Source organism: Fukomys damarensis, unplaced genomic scaffold (assembly GCF_012274545.1).
Source record: "Fukomys damarensis isolate Sample0158 unplaced genomic scaffold, DMR_v1.0_HiC HiC_scaffold_23, whole genome shotgun sequence".
Classification (NCBI taxonomy): domain Eukaryota; kingdom Metazoa; phylum Chordata; class Mammalia; order Rodentia; family Bathyergidae; genus Fukomys; species Fukomys damarensis.
This window is the reverse complement of record NW_022900935.1, coordinates 23,512,324-23,532,346: the sequence shown is the minus strand read 5'-3', so window position 1 is coordinate 23,532,346 and position 20,023 is coordinate 23,512,324. Positions and strand designations below refer to the sequence as shown.

At 53.3% G+C, this 20,023-nt stretch overlaps 1 protein-coding gene across 19 annotated transcripts in view; it reads right to left on the bottom strand.

Annotated features, from left to right (window-relative positions):
* The window catches only part of Ptprf (protein tyrosine phosphatase receptor type F), a 76,452-nt gene that overhangs the window by 18,605 nt on the left and 37,824 nt on the right, over positions 1-20,023 (bottom strand). For 6 of the 19 annotated variants that reach the window (XM_033767583.1, XM_033767589.1, XM_033767584.1 and 3 more), the window contains 9 exons: positions 19,877-19,987; positions 16,095-16,106; positions 10,245-10,514; positions 8,189-8,770; positions 7,830-7,966; positions 7,217-7,361; positions 4,521-4,826; positions 3,751-3,944; positions 622-648 (listed from right to left, as the gene is read on the bottom strand). In XM_033767583.1, coding sequence (XP_033623474.1) covers positions 622-648; positions 3,751-3,944; positions 4,521-4,826; positions 7,217-7,361; positions 7,830-7,966; positions 8,189-8,770; positions 10,245-10,514; positions 16,095-16,106; positions 19,877-19,987 — 1,784 coding nt within the window. The remainder of the gene's footprint in view (positions 1-621; positions 649-3,750; positions 3,945-4,520; positions 4,827-7,216; positions 7,362-7,829; positions 7,967-8,188; positions 8,771-10,244; positions 10,515-16,094; positions 16,107-19,876; positions 19,988-20,023) is intronic. The other 13 variants (XM_033767593.1, XM_033767595.1, XM_033767596.1 and 10 more) reach the window with 6 other exon arrangements.

Below are 20,023 nucleotides of genomic sequence, written 5' to 3'. Positions count from 1 at the left end.
AAAGGCATTATTTCAGTACATGCGAAAATACACCACAGGAAGCCAAGCCATGACACACAGAAAGAAAAAAATGGGAAGAAGGGAAAGGACCACCGTGTAGTGGGAACAGGGCTGTTGCCACCAACCCTGGTATCCCTCCAGCTCAAGCCTCGGGGGGGGGTCACTTTGGCTGTCAATGACCCTTCTAAGGCCCCCTCCCAACCCAGCTGGAGGGTCTCCCAGGGCTGGGGTTCCAGTAGCACCAATGCTGGACCCATCTCTCTATAGACTCTTCTCCCAGCTTGGGCCCTGAGCAGGTGATTTTTCACTCCAGGGATCAATAAGGCCTAATGATCAGGATTGGATTTAACTCCATTGCTGTCTGGCCAGAGCAGGGGCCAGGCCCTGGTCGATCATGAACATTGGCCTCAAATTGCTGCTCGACAGGCAAGAAGTAGGATTAGAGGAAATGCCAATCGCTGCTCAGCTTGGTACTGGCGTCTAAACGCCAATTTTCTCCGGATGTGGCTGGTACCCTGTGGAACTTGGCAACACAGGCTGGGAGGAAAGAAGGGAGAGGGGGAGTGTCCCATGAGCCCAGCCCAACCCAATCTTGCCCACGCTCGCACACCTGTTACTTACATAGTCCTCGGACTCCTCTGGCTGCCACTGATGGCGGGAGAGGGAGAGAAAGGGAGACAGGAAGGTGAAGGACGCTGGCTGGGAGAGAACCTGGCTCACGGAGGACAGATGGAGGGACTGGGCTGCTAAAGTGCCTATGGGGATAACAACCCAGGCCAACTCCCTCCCTGTCAAGAATCTGAGTCCCTGCCTCACTGGGCACCATGTCCCAAAGCCAAGGAGGGTAGGGAGGTAGGCTGGAGGGCAGACAGCCTGAAGGGAGAGGGTAATCTGAAAACAAAGGATACAGAACGCCAGGCAGAGGTACTCTGTAGGAAAGGTTGCCAGATGGGAGGGTGGGCTTAACAGCACAGTGAGAGGAAAGGGAAGATGTCAAGAGATGAGTGGGTGACCACACATCCTGGTTTGCCTGGGACAGTCCAGACCTATGCTTGTCTTGGTACGATTATTCGGTGTCTCCTTTCAATCTCAGAAATACCAGCTGGAATAAAATAGTCACTGGGCACGCAGAGTCTTCCAGGACACAAGAGCTGCACTCTGGCTGGGACAGGCTGGCCAGTAAGACTAAGAAGGCCACGAATGCCTGGGTTAGAGCCTGGGCCTTGCCCCATAGGTAGGAGCAATCTATACCCCTTTCCCTCTTGGGGGTAACAAAGAATCAAGCTCAGAAGGTCAGTTTCAGGGCTGGTGGTGTTGCTACATCCTGGTAAACTCAGGCCCCTGGTGTGTGCAGGTACTGGGACAGGTAGAGGGGCTGAAGGCCTCCATTTTGAGGCCCTGTGGCTCTGGAGGGCTTGTGGCTGGCTGGTGAACTACAGAGAGGAAAGTGGTACATGCCAGCTCCAAGCCAGAAGAGGACTTGGGGTCTCCGGGCCCAAATGCCCTTACAGCTGGCCTGGCCTTTGTCTCCTGGTCCCAGTGATAGCATGACTTAAATTTGTCATGTTTTGGCAAGCTCTGTTGCAAAGAGTTTGGAAAAGAATATGGGAAGAAGCTAGTTAGGTCCCTAATGGCCACAGACATCACAGGGTGGAGCTGGGCCCAGCCCTGATTGAGTTTCCTTGCTTATAAGGGAGATCGGGACAGTGCAAGCCACACCTATGCACAGGGTTCTCACATGGTACCTTTCCTGCATTACATGCAGAGAGAGAAGGGGAAAGATGAAGAGAATGGAATGAAGTGGAGAGGGAAGCAAGGAAGGAAGTTGGTTGAGTGGCAGGGGTGGGAGGGAAGGAGAGGAGAAGCAGAGGTTGAGCTAGACAAAATTAAAGCAGTGAGGAGACAGACCACGAAAAAGGAACAAAAGGAGACAGACAGAGGGAGTTAAGACTCCATAAAAAATAGCGACAAGCCTGGAGCTGGGGATGTAGCTTAGTGGCAAAGTACCTGCCTGGCATTTGCAAGATTCTGGGTTTGAACCCCAGCACCGTAAGAAAAAAGTTTTTAAAAGAAGAAACAGTGACAGGCCTGATGCAGAGGCAGCACGAGAAGAGACGGGTCTGGCTATACATTGAGGTGGGCCTATACCACATGGTTTCTCCTGGGCTGAGCAGATGGTGCTACTGGTTGGAGAATAGGCTATGGTGTCTTTGATAGAGAAACAAGGGACAACTGGGCCCTGTGGCCAGGCTGGGGACTAGACCCCCATCTGTTCTCCTACTGGCCTCCCGGGAGCCTGGGTTTCAGTGCACTCCCTGCCAAGGACTTGGGGCTAGAGGGTAATGTACTTGATCCTTTGGCCCCGTTCCCTTCCAAACAGCTCAGGGCCAGAAGAGGGCACCCGAAGTGGCTTCCCTGGAACCTCACTGGCTGCAGCTGTGGCGCTGGTTTCTTGGGATGGGAGGGACTGACGGAGCCCATTCCCAGGATGTTTCTGGGTGGGTGTGTCTGCTAAGGCTCCCTTAGGAGCCCTTAACCTGCCTTAGGAATGCAGGCGGGTACACATGCCCTCCGCCTCCACTCCTGATCCCCCAGCACTGGGCATACTGAGAGGAGAACAAAGCACTCTCTGAGCAAGAAAGAACTGTGTGTCTCAGGAGGCTGAGCCCAGTGAGAGGCCTGAAGTTTCCTTGCCCCTTTAACACAGCCCATAGGAAATGGGATAGATGTTTGTACCTCTGTTCTCAACCCAGGGAGGATGAGAAGTTAAGACAGGGTGGGAACTCAGGCTCCTTCCCTTGGGACTGGCTCAAGATTAGCCCCTGAAGTTCCCCAGGTTCTGGTTCTAGCCAGGGAGAACTGGAGAACAGACCATATCAGATGCTCTGACTCTTGAGCAGAATATTTTGGAAGGAGGCTCAAAAGACCAACGGTAGCCTTTTCCTAATGGTCTGGATACCTGGATTATCCAAGTTCAGTTATCCACTTGCTGCACAATTTTGGCCACTCTATAACCTCTTAATAACAAGCAGTGATCAGAATACCCCAGGGACCGCACCCCAAGCTCACTGGCTCAACCACTACCCCCAGGACACGAGGAAGACAGAAGTTCACAGTGGAAAGTTTGGTTGGCAGGCCTAATCCCTGACATAAAGGTCCAGAGCTGGGCCATCCTCGGAAGGGGGTCATGAGCAGAACCCTCAGGTTGGCTATTCAGAACTCAGCACCAGGCCACAGGCCACAGGCTGATGAAGATGAAGACACAGACACAGTCCCTGTTTGCTTCTGGCTGTGGCAGGAGCCACTGTTTAGTGCAGCACTGCCTGGGAGAAAAGCACATCTCAAAGAGCAGCCCAGTCTTTCCAGTGAACATGCTTCCTAAAATCCATGAAGATGGAGCCTGGGGTCTGTGAAGACAAAACCTTTCACTGTAAATGCTGGTGGCTGAACTGAGACTCCCAACAGGTTGGTCTGCTACCAGGGCAGAGGAGGCTGGCAAGAACTGGGCTGGCACAGAAAGCTTGGGCTGCCCAGAAAGGAAAGGAGGCGTCCCTGGAACTCGGCTCTCACCTACAGATCTCCATGCCTCCACCCCCAGCATAACAGGGCACCTCTGGTATCAATACCAGAAAAGGAAACCACAGAACCTCTGAGGGCAGGCACAGGAGGGGAGTATATATGGAATCCAAACAGGAAGTAGAGCACACTGCTCTCTGGACTCCCTTCTCTCACCACCATGCAATAGCACACCTGGGCCTCAGCCAGCATGACGTCCTGGATGATGGGTGGACCTCGGGGTTCACCATTCTCTAACCGAACATAGGTGACCTGGTAGCCACGGATCTGACCATGTTGCTTGCTGGGGACAGGCAGCTTCCAGGAGACATGCACAGCAGTGGAGTTCAGGGGTTCCACCTCCACCTTCCGTGGTGGCCCACTGGGCACTGGGGGCCAGGTAGAGAAGAAAGTCAGGCCTAATGGTATTGACCCTGGTGCAGGTGGGCACAGCAAACTTCAAGGCCTCACCACTGTACCCCACTCCCCTGGGAAAGGCCCTGTGGCCAAGTGAGGAACCCGCTGTATGCCTGCCAGAGAAGAGCCCAGGAGCAGCCCTGCCAACTCCTCTGGCAGGCCTACCTCAGTGAGGAGGGCAGACCTGGCAGACCAAGTGGGGGCAAGTCCTAGCCCAACTCTTTCAGGCCCTACATGCCAATGTCCACTAAGGCAGAGACTTGAGACTCTTGCACACCCGTCTTCCTAGTTTTCACCTCTCAAATCTTAGGTGGGGCTGCTTCTGCCTTTTAAGGCATTAGCTGCCCTGGACACAGCCCCAAGGCTGGGACTTTTGCATGGGCTGTGTCCCATAAGCTACTATATCTCCCCAGTTTGGGCCATTAAGCCTGTGCTGGAAGATGAGTCTGCCCTGGATAATAGAGGAAAGGTCCTGGTGCTTGGTGGGTGGTACCTGGGGCAGCCTGCCTCCCCACCCCTGCCCCACCCCATGACGCATGGCTGCCTACCGTCCTCGTCGGTGCGCACCAGCACCGGGCTGCTCTCAGGGCCGGGCCCCACATCTGTGTGTGCCCGCACCCACACCCGGTACTCGGTCCACTTCTCCAGGCCCACCAGGTCCCAGCTGGAATGCTCACGGCTGATGCCATCCACCACATGCCGCCTGTGGTCCTCGCTGTCCACTGCCTCATAGGCCACGGAGTATTGGGTGATAACGCCGTTGCGGCTACTGGCCGGCGGTGGGACCCAACTTACCCGGACCGTGGTAGAGCCCGTGCTCACACATGTCACCTTCTGGGGAGGGGCGGAGGGGGCTGGGGAAGACAAATGGGGGGAAAGCAGGCAGATGGAGGGTGGGGATCACAGGCCAGCAACCAAGTCACAGTGGACTGGAGACGCTCCCAAGCAGTCTACCCAAGTGCTGAAATAGCTAGCAGAGTCCCTAAAGGTATACGGTCACCACTGCCATCAGGATAGCCTTGCTCCCTTTGCTCCCTGTAAACTACTGTTGTGCGCACGCACACACACACACACACACACACACACACACGCGCGCACACACACAGAGTTCTACCAGTGTCTCTTTCAGACATATGCTGTCCCTCGCAAAACACAGTTACAGATATACAGAAATCAGAACGTACTAAGGACAAGTGGCCCAAAGACCTCTTTTGGTTGGAAGGCTACCATGACTTAAGCATACCTGTACAGGGTCTCTGTGCCAGAGCCATCGGCAGCCCTGGGCACTGTGGGCTAGACACAAAGATGGCCTGCAGCCCCTAAGGTTTGAAGAGAATGTACCCAATGGAGAATACAGACCCTCTGGGGGTCATGAGGCAGACATGTGCTCTCTTTTTGTTTAGGGAGGACCCGGCTGCTAATGCAGGGGTTCCTCTTCACAAGTTCTGCCACCATACCCTGCCCAGGTGACTTTACCACACACCTAGACTCAATGGCCCCAGAGTTCCTCATCTCTGGGGCTTTCTGCTCCCTATATGGCTCCCACTAGGTCCAGCGGGAGGGGCTGTGGTGCTCTGTTCCTGACCGTACCACCTCAGGCATGCCTCTTGAAACTTCCTCTCCTTCCACCCTCTAAGATACTCTTTCTCTAGCCCAGGGCCTGCCACACATCCCTCCTTGGACAGGACAAGGCATCCTGAACCTGCCACCCATTTCCAGTCCTGAGGGTGGTAGTTGTCTCCAGGGATCATCCATCAGAAACAAGATGCACTTCTGATACCCTCTTCTGAAACAGTACCTGTTTCCTACTTCATTCCCAAGTCCCAAACTAATCCCAGCCTCATCTGAGGCACCATCCTTTGCCTAGACAGCTGCAAAGCTTCCTAGTGGTCTCCTGCTTCCTCTAGGTCTGCCTTGTTCATTCTCACAGGTTAGCCAGAGCCAGCCCTCAGGCCTATGGCCCTGTTTGCTGTGGCTGCTCCAGCCATCGTGGCCTATAATAATAGCCTGTCCCTGAGCACAGCTTCCCAATCTCTGGGCCCTACAGCCTCTGGGCCTATCAGCTCCCTGCCTGAGGCCTCTGCTCCCTTAGCCAGTTGGCTCCCACCCTTGCTTTGGGACTCAGGGAAGTGTCAACTCCCCAGCTCTCACTGACCCCTCACTAGAGCAGGCTCATTGGTCTCCACCCCACTCCAAACAAATGTAATTAGAAGCTCATTGGGGTAATTACAAGTGTACTCTGTCTGCCTCATGTGACTTCAGGGTCAGGTGGGCAGAGGCCGTGTCATGTGGTAATGTGCCAGCCCTTCACAGTACCCAGCAGAAGCATGGCAAGTGCCTCTAGAATGAACCCATGCACACAATGTCACAGGTAGCCTCTGGATATAACCAGTCCAGGCAAACAATCCCACATCATGTCTTTACGGACACTGCCATGTTTAGGTTATCATCTGGGGTCAGCCAGCCACAATCACACCATGACCACATTATCAAATAGCTTCATGACAGTGACCCATATGGTTGTGTGATCACAAATAGGTCACCCAGAATCACACAGTCATACACACCGTGTCATCTGCAGAGCTACAGCGATCCATAAACAGTCGCAGAGTTACCAATGGAGACAGGAAGCCACACGAAGATCCACTGACATATGTAGATGCTACAGGACCTGACGGTCACACATGCTCACCAGAGGTGCCACATACACAGCCACAGATCTCACACACATTAAATACAGTAGCATACAATGTCAGTCAGCGGTCACAGAAATGATGTGGCTCCTCATGCAGGGAAGCAGGGTTCACTCTAACCCACAGTTACATTCTCACAGTCCTATATCCCTGAGTGCATGGCTCACATGTAATTCCCGTGGTGCTACGAGGAAAGGGATGTGGGTGATGAGGGAGATGAGATGTAGGGAAGGAAGACAGCTGCCAAAGCAAGTCTGGAACATGGCAGGCCCACCAAATACTGTTGTGACCCAGGTAAGGGGGATGGAGGATGGCAAGAGGCCACAGACACAACTTACCTGGGCAGAGGGTAGGGGAAGGGAAGGAAGGGGGCTGGGCAGGGGGCAGGGGCAGGGAGCAGGGAGGGCCGCCTGGACACAGACTAGGGGGCACTTACCTGTCCTTTTCTTGGGGTCCAGACTCAGAGGCCAATGTGGGACCCACCTAGCTGAAGGGGAAGGGTTCACGTCCCAGCCCATGGGTGACAGGCAGTGGCTGCAAGAGACACTTACTAGACTGTGCTGTGCGGGCCTCTATGGTGGGGGTGAAGACACCCACCCCCATGTCGGAGCGAGCGGCCAGCTGGAAGCGGTACAGAGTGTCAGGCTTCAGGTTCTCCAGGGCGTAGAAGGAGACGGGGTCTAAGGTCACCTTGTGCTGGAAGAGCAGGGAGCACTCACTGACTACTCTGACCTCAAAGGCCACTTAGAGGTTTTTCCCCACACAGGCTATATAGCCTGCCCAAGGACCCACTGTGGCTCCGGGACATGCTCCCCACAAAGTCCTGTGGACCTCACAAGAAACATGCAAACCAGCTCACAGCCCACAAGCTCCACAGACCACATGGGTCATGGGAGCTACTAGGTTACATGGCTCCAGGGGAACTTTAGGGCTGTGCTAGTGTCAGGTGAGCCACAACAGATCCTAGGAACTCTGCCCCAAGCATTAGAGTGTAGGAGCAAAGCCTACAGAATGTGAGCTTCAAAACTCCAAGGAAAAAACCTTAGAGGTTGTGCCCACATGAACCACAGAATCTACGAAAGCTTGCCTGGGTGAGCTCATCACAGACCCTCTGGGACCTGGAAGACCCACTCCAGCCTTCACCATCCCCAGCCCATGGCTCACCTGCTGGCCTTCATCCTCTGCTGCCCAGTACACCAGTTCATACTTGATAATCCGCTCCTGTGGTGGCAGCAGCCAAGACAGGTGGATCTTAGTGTCCGACTCAGTCTTGGCCTGGAAGTCTGCAGGCTGTGCGGGAACTGCAATACCCACACCAAGCACTGTCAGCACTGACACACCCTAAGGTCACTCTCCCACCCTCATCCTTCACCCGCTGTGACCATGCAGCTATGGAACAGTGCCCTTGTCCTCCCTGCGCTCCCAAGATCTTGGCCTGAGGGAGGAGAAGGGACTCTACCACAGCCTGGTACCCACCCCTGCAACACTGGTGCTGGTTGTTCCCAGCAGACAGTCCCACCTACCTCCCTGCTGGGTCTTGACCTGGATGGTGGGGCTGGGTGGGCCGTCACCCACGGCAGTGAAGGCAAGCACACGCAGGCTATAGGTGATGCCAGGCAGCAGGCTGCCCACAGTGGTGAGAAGCCCTGCATCAGTGTTGTGCTTGTGCCAGGCACTCAGAGGGCGACGGGAGTCTGGAGTGTAATAGACGCGGTATCCCCGCACCATGCCATTGGGCTCTTCGGGAGGCTCCCACTGCACCAGCATGGTGCTGGCACTCAGCATGCGGGCCTGCACGCGGCGAGGAGGGCTGGAGGGTGCCTGCTCTCCTGTGCGCGCGCGCACAGCCTCACTGGGTGGCCCGCGCCCAATGCTGTTTACTGCCAGCACTCGAAAGACATATTCTGAGAAAGGGCTGAGGCCACCAATGCTGTAGCGGGTGGTGGCCACACCATCCACCTCTTGGAAGGGGCTCTCTGTGCCGGCTGCTCGGTACTGGATGCCGTAGTAGGACACAGGCTCTGAATTCCCAGAGTCCCACGTCAGGGTGACACTGGTGGCAGTTGTCTCTGTCACTATTAGATCAATCGGTGGCTTCGGGAGTGCTGGGAACAAAATGAAAGACTCAGGGCTGCCCAAAGTCATGACCTCAGAAACCAATCTTAGCAAGAGAACCTAGTGTGGCCACCACACAGTGTGGTTGACAACCACAGCCCACTTTCAAGAATGACCTGAAAAGTTTATGGCGACTTCTGAGGGCACCCAGAGGGGATGTGGCATTCAAGATCCTGTGCAGACGGAAAGCATCCAGACTAGGTAGCAGACTTGACTCTGAATCTCAATGTTGCCCACTCTGTAGCAAGTATGGGCAATGGGCAAGAAGGGAAGATGTTTCCCAAGGCACTGGATCCGGAGTTCAGAAAGGGCAAGGGGCTTGTTGGCCTCAGAAGATCCCATGCCTTGGCTCATACTGAAGGTGAAGAAGTTCCCAGGCTCACATTCAGCCAATAACTACTGAGTGCCCATTAAGTGCCAAAAAATAATAAATAAATAATTAACTACTCAAATCCTGGGCATAGTGTATGCCCATAATCCCAACTACTAGGAAGGCTGAGGCAGGAGCATCACAAATTTGAGGTCAGCCTGGACCTCAGTGAGATTCTGACTCAAAATTTTAAAAAAATGAAAAGGGTTACATATATAGCTCAGTGTTCCCTGGGTTCAACACCCAGTATTACAAAACAAAATATTCACATGTGCAGAATAGAGGATGGGTCAGAGGGAGATAAGAATGGAAGCAAGGAGGCCAGGGAGGAGGCCATTACATATGTGTTATATGGATGTACCTATCGCCAGGGCTCTAAGCAGAGAGAAACCAGTTGCCCCCTTGGCTATATAATTCTTAAAAAAAAAAAAAAAAAAAGAAAAAGTGGTGCCGTGGATGGAAGCCAGGGTTTTTACACTGAGCTCCATTCTCCAGTCCTTTTTCATTTTGAGAGTGGGTCTTGCTAAGTTTCCTAGGATGAGTCAAACTTGCGGTCCTCCTGCCTCAGTCTCCCAGCCTGTTGATATTAAAGGTGTGCAGGATCATGCTTGGCTCACCATATTCTTCTTCTTTTTTTGGTACCAGGGGGTCTAACTCAGATCCTTGTGCTTGCAAGGCAGGTGGTGGAACCACTGAGCTAGATCCCTGGCCCTTTTTCTTATTGGGAGGCTGTTCAATCCAAGGGTCTAGTACTATATAATGGTTAGGGATGTGGGCTGTGATTCAAGTTCCTGCTCTGTCATTTACTTCTTTGTGATCCTGGACTAGTGACACAGACTGTCTTGGTTCCCTCATTTATAAAACAGAGACAGTAAGACCACCTATCCCCCAGAGTAACACAAACATATAGCAAAATAAATTGTGCTTACTAGCATGATGTCTGCCATCCACGAATGGAGTACACACCAGCCATTCTCAATAAGACTATGCACAATAGAAAGCCCCAAAAGACCCAGCAGACAAGATCCTGTAGCTCCAGCCATACCCCCAGCAGTTTACCCACACCTGCCATGGTGGGCACTTATCTCACTCACCTTTCACTGTGACCTGGGCTGTGGCCTCAATCATGCCCAGCGAGGAGATGGCCACACAGGTGTAGTTGGCGGAGCGCAAGACATTGTTGAGCTCCAGAACATTGCGGCCAACTGGCATCTCGTCCTCCTTGGTGAGCTCCTCAGCCCCCATCATCCACTTCACGTAGGGCATAGGTGCACCCACTGCGACACATGTCAGGTTCACACTGCCACCTGGCATCACCTCCTGGCTGCTGGGAGGGATGGAGAAACGAGGAGCCACACGGCGCACTGTGAAAGGAGGGAGAGAGGCACTCACAGGCCAGGCAGGACATAAGGGTGGACGGAAGGGCAGGGGCCCCTCATCCAAGAAGTCCCTTTGTCAGCCCACATTTGGAAATAGGAGGGGTGGAATCCCTGGGCCCTGGGTCACCATCTCCCACCCCATTCTGGGCTAGAGTAGCCCTTGCATTCAGTTCTCATAGCCAAGTTCCCATTTTATACCCTGGGAAAATGAGGCCCAGAAAAGTCCCATCTGTCCATGGATATTCAGGGACTTAATGCAGGATCCAGGCCTGGTCAGGACTATAACCCAAGTTGTGCTCCAGTGATCGCCCCTGCTTGCCTGACCTAACTCCACAGGGACTGGCTGGGGAACCTAGGGTAAGGGTGCTCAGAGCACGGCTGGAGCAGGCAGCAGGTCAGTCTGGGAGTGACAGAGCCACCTTCTCTGGTGTCACTGCATGTATCTCCAGGCCACAGCCCAAAGGAAGAAAAGAGGAAGTGGCACGACCACCTGTTGGACCTCAGCCGTGCTCCAGGTACAACCTGGGACCCAGGAGTGGAAGCTGCCTCTCAGGAGGGCTGGGCCAGGGCAAGGGTTGAGGCGGGCCAGGGATGTGGTCCGCGGGCAGGATGGGCATGATGATGGCAGTAACGTGATGAGGGTGCCGAACAGACGGCTTTCTGTGCCAGTGAACAAGGGGTCTCAAGGGAAGGGTGGCTGTGCCTGGCCACAACCTCCAGCCTTGGACTCCCCTGACCAGAAGCTGTCCCGAGCTTCTCAGTCCAAAGTGCAACTTGAAACTATCCCATGAAGTTGCAAGCTTGGTACAGACATTCAGAGCATGCAAAAAGGGAAGGCTGACAAGACCTAGCCACATACAGGCATGCGGACATGCAGACAGATTGTGCAGCTGGTGGACAGGGGCTCGGGTATGTCCTCTGTGAGTGTCCTTATGCACTGGGCTAGAGAAGTCAGGCAGCAAGGCTAAGTGACTCAAGGTCACCACTGAGAGCACTGGTCTCCAAGGACGCTTGCTGGGGAGCTCAGGCATGCAGAGGACCCATGGTACAACATCAAGAGCATCTCATACAGGCACAGAGCACAGAAGCAGAGCTGGAAACAACTAGAAAGAAAACTAACTCTAACCTCTGCCCTCCCAGCAGAGGGATCAATCAAACAGATGCTCAGAGTCGACATATACAGCAAGTCACCCAGTCTTGTCAATGCTGTATCTTCTAAGTCTCTTTCTCTCCAAATACTTGGGTAACAGCCACTACCATCTCTCCCTGAGTCACTGTAGGGGTTTCTTCATTGGTCCTCCTGCTTTAGTCTGCCCACTCTCCTATGCACAGCACTAATTTGTCACTCCCATCTGGCAAGCTTCTGCATAGTTCCCCAGTGTTCCTTTATAGTCACCAAGGCCTTGCTGAGCACTAGCTTCCACTCCCTTGCACGGTGTGCCTCCTTCTGAGGCTCCAGACCTCCGGAGCCACACCACCAGCAGTCCCTTGCACAGGCTCATTGGCTGGGTCTGTTATGTCTGAACTTACATGGGGAAGCAGTGTCTTGGGGATATCCAGAGTTCTGCCTCCTCCTAGAACCAGCACCTTCTTTTCTTTTTTGACTGGAGATCGAACCTAGGGCCTCACACACGCTAGGCAAGCACTCTACCACTGAGCTACAACCCCAGACCCATCCTCATTTTCTTCACAAGAGCACTTTTCCTGCCATTCTCAGTACATAGGGTGGGTGACCCAGATCTGGTTAATAAGAACCTGTCATTGGCCATTTGTACAATCAGAAAAGTGACTTTCTCTTGCTATGGGGGTAGCTAAGCTCAGAGAGGCTGGGACCCTTGCCTAACACACAGGAGAACCTGTTCACGAAGAAGTCACCAGCAGAGAGCACAGCTTGGAAACAGACAGACAAAGGCCTGACCGAACTGTTTAAATACCTGGCCCCAGCCCTCCTTATATCAAATCTATTTCTACAGTTTTTAGTTTTGTAACATGAGATACTTCATGTTCTGCTTAGGCTAGTGTAAGTGGGTTGCTGTCGTCTGGCCTAATGCTGGGAGTCCTCACTGATGACGACAGCATGCCACAGACATAGTAGCTCTTGTGGCAGAGAACAGGTGGAGCATAGCTGGCAAGGGCCCAGTAGCAACAAAGAGTCTCCTTCTAGCACCTTTCTCACCCAGCACAAGGTAAGGACAGGAAGCACACATGGCTGTCACCAGCCTGAGGTGCAGGCACTCCCTGGGTTTCAGAGCTGGCCCAAGGGGTGGGTCCTGGGAGGGGAGGCACCGGCAGGCAGGACTCTAGCATATTAGAGCAGCGGTTGCTGGTTAGTTCTCTGTCCTCCCAGCCAATGGCCACTTCATCTCCTCTCGGCCAAAGGGCATGAAAACAGGTTCAAGGGGAAACCATTCTTGCATGCTACTATGTGTGCAGGGTTCCCACACCTTCACCTCCTAATTATAGACAAAGGAAGAGCCTTAACACTAATACAGGAAGTGGCATGCCCTCCTTCCTATGCATAGTATTACTAGGTCTATGATCTGAAAAACTCTTACCCTTCAGAGATTTGACTGAAAAACGAGACCCAAGAGGCTATGGGGAGAAGCATCAGGATTAGGTAAGTATGGCAGAGGATGCAGCCCCAGCTGACGTATGGATGGGACTTTAGCAGTCTGTGCCAGGAGAGGTCATGGCTACAAGTTTGATGCTGGTCAGTGGAAGAATCCTGAAGCTGCATCAGGTCCCTAGATGCCAGAACCAACAGCCCAGCACAAGGAAATAGATCCTCGGCCAATATATCTGGGGCCCAAACCTAAGCAGTCCAGAAATGTGACTGCACTTTACCCTCACTGGAGGGGGAACTGCTGGAGGACAGGATCCTCAAGCCCTTTTGCAGATCTTGTGGATCAGCCCTAGAGATCTTAACAATCTCCTGGGCTACTCCTTTAAAAGCCTCCAATTTTAGATTGAGGCCCTGCTGGAACTGACTTTAAAAATGGTTTTGCTTTTACATTTCCCTTCTGGATGCAGATGGTAGGGAGGACTCCAAGGGCTAGGGATAAAAGTAAGGTCAGATATGATGCTTAGGGTCATCCTGCCACCAGGCAAGAATCTCAACCTCAGAGGTCTCTGGATGTACCATCTTCATCTTTCACAAGGACACAGAGCTCTAGGCACAGGCCAGGAATCCTGGAGTGTAGTTTCCTACAGCTCTGACATGTCTTCCCCATGGGCCAGGGGAAGTCAGCATATACATAGAGAATAAGTAGGGGTAAAACAGGCAAGAGACAAACGCCTAGTAACCCAAGTGCCAATGGGGCACCGTGTCTTACACTGCCTGGGTAGCCCCATGCCAACAGCCAAGATGGACTGACAGCTTACTGCTGCAGCTCCACCACCCTCTTTCAGCTGCCACAAGCACAAGGCCTCCAAAAGGAGCAGGACTCACTCTGGACTCAGTCTATTGACAGAACCAACAGTGGGGAAGGAAAAACGAGCTGGAAAAAATGCACTTAGGGTCTAATCTCAGGCTCCAACAATGCTGGTCTATTATCGTTCCCCGTGCATCCTTAGTGCTGACATTTTATAGACAATTTCCAAAACAGGGCCCTGCCATTTCTGGATTATATTTCAGCTGTAACTTTTAAGTCTAATTATTTGCACTGACAACCCCCTATAATAGGGCGGTGCGGCGCCCAGAGGCATCAGCATTCAATGGAGTGACAGCCTAATCGCAGGGGGAAGCAGCCCCGCAATCTGCATTCACTCTCGGAAATTTCTCTGATGAAAATAACACAACATTAAGGAGGGGATAAGGGGCAGGATCCACTGTATCAAGATAAAATAACTCTTTAATAAATAACCTTGTGGCTGCCGCAGAACAGTAATTAAATGCTGGCGCACCCAGCACACAGTTTTAAGTAAAGCTGGAAAAATGTAAGATGCAATTATCAGTGCCAAACAAATTACCATCCCAGCAAATCCCCCCCGGAATATTTAGGAACTCATTTCTCCTTCCCGTTAAATATTTGTGTATGTGCTTATTTTTGGTAGGACCACAGGGTGGGGCTGGGGGATGGTGTATGGGAAGGGACACCCAGAGGATGGGTGAAGAAGGGATGTAGGGGAGTGGGTGGGGGCTGGGCGGTCTGCTGATGCCTGTTTTCTGAACGCCCATGTAGATCCGCCTGGTCAGCGAAATGGTGTAACCAAAATGCCCCAGAGCTCAGATGTGTAGATGAATGGACACTCAGGCCTGATATCTGAGCCCAGGCTGCAGCCCTCCTCCCGATGGCTCCCTCTCCCACAGAGGAAACTCAAGCCACAGCACATGATGCAGAGGGGACCTTGGGTCTGTTCCGTGGCTCAGCCTGTCCTTTGCTTTAGTCCCGAACATCTGAAGCCCAGGGGACTACATTAGGAGAGCCTCCTGTGATCCCTCACACCGTGTGATACAGAATGACCACTAGCCCAGCATGAAGATAGAGGTCTGGCTGGGGGGTGGGGGTGGGGTGGAGCCTGAAAACGGAGCTCTAACTTGATGGTTCTGGAATGGGCTTGGGGGTAACTGAAGGAGGCCCTCCCATCTGAGGTGAGTCAGGTGCCACTTCGAGGCCCCACACATCATTAGGTCACACTGTTCAATTCACTTCAGGTTTAAGCAACTTGGGTCTGAACCCTCAATGCCAGCACAAGCTGAGGACACTCCAGCCTCAGACAGACCCGGGGCTGGGTGAGAGGCTAAGGCAGAAGGGACTGGGCAGGAAGGATGATCTGAATTTGGATCTGGAGGGACTTCCTCAGGGCACCAAGATGATGTCACCTGCCCCATAGCATGGACACCAAACTTCCTGAGTCCGACCAGGACTGGCTTCAGCTTCAGCCCGGACCTCCCTGGTCTGCCTCTTCAAGCCTCAGTAAGGGCTCTGGAGGACTCGAGGATAAAGCAGACATTGTAGGACTTCTGTCCTGTACCAAGGACTCAGGACTCACGAAGGACACGGTGGACAGGGCAAAGGCCCACTGGCATCGCCAGGGAAGAAGAGCCTAGGCTAGATCAGCCTCTTCCCTTTGTCTCCCAGTGGTTAGGCTTCACTTAGGCAAACACGGCTTCTCTACAGGTGGAAGGCTGTGGAAGGGCTCCCAGGTACATGTCTAACAATATAGCTCTTGTGGCCCCCTCTAGATGGAGCTCCCCCAACCACTGCTAAGCACCATCTAAGGCAGAATGCTGGCCCAGCCCAGGGAAAGAGGTGGGGTGTAGTCTGTGCCATGCAACATGCCTGGCCTTACCACTCCAGCAGGGGAGCCCAGGTAAGGGGACATGCAACTACATGGTGCAACGGGGACTCAAGCAGCAGAAGCATGCAGGGCAGGGGGTCTGCCCACCCATCCCAGGTCCTGCCTGCTTATCAGCAGGCCCAACAATAACTAGCAGAGATGGACGAGTGGGCAGGCACAGCTGGAGAGAGCCTGAGGGAGCTGACCAAGCCCGCTGGTCCCTACTGATGGGTATATCCCATCGACGGGCGAGCTGTAGATGGGTAAGAAGTGAAAAGGACCAACCTTCTCGCTGATCTGATAGATGAGAGTTTGGGTTGATGGCAGAGTGCGATGAGGATGAGGAGGGAATAAAAAAAAGACAAGGAGAAACACAGAGAGAGTAAAAACAGGCCAACCTTCATCTGCCCACACAGCACAGAGACGAGACAAGACTCCTGTGCCCCCTCGCACACACACGTGCACACAGGTGCACATGGACCATGCCGCTCACAAAAGACTCAGGACTCATGAAGGACACAGTGGACAGGGCAAGGGCCCACTGGCATGTGCCAGGGACACTGAGGGCAGAACCAGGAGAGGTAGAGATGGAGCACAGGCCAGTTCCCATGCCTCACACACACTCCATGGCTCTCGCAGACCCGGTGAATTGGGCTTTGGGGCCAAGGCCCACCCACCCCACAAACCCACCAAGGACACGAGCCACTAGAACCCCACCACCTTGGGGAAACCCCGTACTGCACGACATCAGTGTGAGGAACACATCTAGGCATCTGTGAGGAGAAAATATGAGCAGCGATGCCCCCTTCTTTCAGAGCTCTGTGGCCTGGCAGCAGGTAAGCCATGCTCTGTGTAGGGAGGGACCGTGCCCTGGACTGGACAGCCGTGCGCCTGAAACCTGGGGAAGAAAGTGACTGTTATCGGAAGGAGAGAATGAGTCACTTGGGGAGGGAGTCAGCTGGTGACAGAGAAAGAAGCTGGTCCACCCAGCATTCCTGGGCCTGCTAGACTGTGGGTGGAGCTGTGGACAACTGTGAACAAAGCAGACGTAATCCCCCCAGTGCTACCTTAACAGCAGCAAGGGCAAGTGACTCTCAGGTCCTCCCTGTGCCCAGCGCCATGCCAGGAGCTTTACACACATTGTCCCATACTATAGCAGCTACACAGCCTCAGAGAGGCAGTGGGAGGAGTTCCTAAGGGTTGGCAGATGAGGGAGTATGTGAAGTAAACACTGAAGCCAAGTCTGAGGGGGAGATGAGGTCTAGGGGTCCAACGGATCCAGAGGGAGAAGAGAGTCAGAGGCAGATGGTGACAAACACCAGCAGGAGGCTGTCAGTCCAGAGGAATCTCAACTGGGGTAAGTTCCCTCCACGTGACTTATGGCAGTGTCTGGAAACAGTTTTGGGTATCTCACTTGGTTTGACTAGATACCAGATACTGGCATCTAGTTGGCCAGGGAGGGTACAAAACCTCCTCCTACAAAGACACCTCCCCTCCCCCTAGCAGCCCAATGTCAGCAGTGCTGAGGACGCGAAGCAAGGCGCTGGAGTGCACACTGATCTGGATGTGGAAGCTCAGGTCCTAACAGAGCTTTCTTACTATAGAAAGAAGCCTCAAAGGCACTGTGTAGGGACACAGGCCAGCAGGCAGGCTGGCACTGGGGGACTCTTCCATGGCTATCCACCTATACACAAGGTTCAGAAGAGAGTTGATATCTAGCATGACACAGGCTGTCCCAGAGAAGCTGGGGTTGAAGTCAACAGGTTTTTGAGGCACATGATGAGGAGGGGTGGGGATATCAGGGGCAAGGGTCCCAGGGAGCAGGACTCTTCAGGTGTGCAGATTATCTGGAAGGACAGGAGGGCTTCTCCTTGTCCTATAGGGCATGTTGCTTTTGGCAAAGTAGGGCAGAGGCATCGATCCAGATAGGGCCTGGATATGGGGCAGGACAGAAGATTGGAAGTGTCCTTAAATCTCAACACCCACAGTGGTGCAGGGGGCAACAACGGATGACAGGGACACATCAGGAGCCAGGTTAACTGTTTTACCATCCCTGGCAAGAGGGGCTGAAACTAAAGGAACTCTCAGACTTAATGGTCTTGGAAGTGGCGCCACGAAGGTGAATTCAGAAGACCTTGTGGCGTGGGGGAGTGGGTCACAGTAGTTGCCAGGCAGTATAGGGTATGGACAGTAGGGGGCCCATAGACAGGGCTGCTCCAAGGGGTGGAGTTAAGACCTCCCTGATCAGCGTTTGAGCTGTCAGCTCAGTCTGTCTCCAAAGAGTGCCCCATTGCCCCACTTCTAAGGTGGAGAGAAGCATTAACAGTGAGTTCAGAGAATACTGTTCCGCTCAGAGGACAATGCAGGGGCCTATCATAGGACACGTGCCCATATGGCCATCCCCACGCAACCTGCTTAGGGTTTAGAGTGGCTCTGCTGGGCTTCTTGTCTCTCTGATGTGGCCCATACAGACAGGGCTTCCTTGCTGAGGCCTAGGACCTCAATGCTCTTGATCCCACAGTCTTTTGGAAAAGCACCCAGTGGAGAAGAGGCTGTTGAAAAAGTCTTTCCAGCTACTAATTTCCATCCATTGAGACAGGGTCTCGCTATGTAATTTAGCCTGGCCTTGAACTCATTATGTAGCCTAGGCTGGCTTCAAACTCACAGCAATACTCCTGCCTCAGCCTCCTCAGTGTTGGAATCATAGGCATGTACCACCACACCTGACTTCCGGCTGCTAATTTCTCAGATGGGACTCATTAGTCCCTGGTATCTCTGTCAGAAACATGTCTTGGGTCAGTGTGCAATAAAAATAAAGGCTGTGCGGTTTAGAATTCCATCCCTTTGGGCCATTTGGGAGGTTCTGGAGCTTCCGGCTACCCTATCCTGATCCTATCAATCCAACTCAGTCTTGAGGAGCACAATACCTGCCAGCAAGAGGGCAGTGGAGACTTCTCACCCCAAACCAGCTCCCATGAAGGACCTTCCCTTGTCTCTAGAGCAGTTTTCTCATTACAAACAGCTCCTTTGCAGCTAACTAGTCACCATGTGGGTTGGCAGCCCATGACCTCTCTAGAACCACCCTGATCCCCGACACACAGGAAACCCTCAAGTAGTAGTAGTACATCTTGGCTGAAAGCCTGACTCTATCCTGAGCAAGCAAGTCTGACCAATGGCCCCTAAGAGTAGCAGATCACTGCCTTCACCCCACCCTTCGCACTGCAGGGATAGTCAGATGATCCCCTTAGTGTGAAGCTGAACTAAGCACTTAGGGTGATGAAATCATCACTGCAAGTAAGTCGAATCCCTTTCCTTTCTGAGTTCCCTGAGTAGGGATGGCATAACTTAATGACATCCACCTGTACAGGAGGGCTAAGCGAGGGGGTAATGGGGGAAGCAAGGGCTTCTTAGGGCCCCTTCTGGGCATGATGCACACCACACCAAGTGTGTTCTCAGGAAGGGACAAGGTGGTCAGCTTTGGTCACTTAAAGGCTGAGAAGCCCTTGTATTGAGTAAAAAAGCACCCAATCCACTCAGTATCAACAAGGAACCCCAGAACACACATTGTTTATTCAAGGCAATGTACCCACACGGACTCACAGGTGCTTCATCCTCACCCCCTATACTGGGGCTCTGGCTGGTGACAGCCTTGCTAGGGCAGACAGGGGGAAAGCCAGGCCAGGTGTGCACACGTTTACACACAAAGTCACACATTTATGCATATGCATGCACAGTGCGCGCATGTGCACACATTTACACACACACACACACACATACACACACACATCTGTTTGGAAGGCTCCAGACTCCCATCGGGCTCTAGGCCCATATATCAAGGACCTGTAAGAGATACAAACGTTCCCAAGAGGGGCTGCTTCCCCATGAGCCTGCACGGAAGGCAGGCAAGTAGTGGCAGACTACTAGCTGCTCCTGCTGCAGGAAGAAGGAAGAAGACAATGGGTCCGCGGCAGTCCCTTGAGAGTCTGCACCAAAGGATCCAGGCAGCGTGCCCAGAAGGTGCAGCTCAGCTCCATGGTGACAGAGGCCAGGCATTGCTGAGTCCTTACCTCGCACATACAGGTTCGCTGGGGCTGAGTAGCGTGTGCCTGCTGAGTTGGTTGCCACACACTCGTACTTGCCTTGGTCCGACTCCTCGCTGCTCTCAATCTGCAAAGCACCTGCAGGGACACAAAAGGAGAGGTCAGCCACAGCCC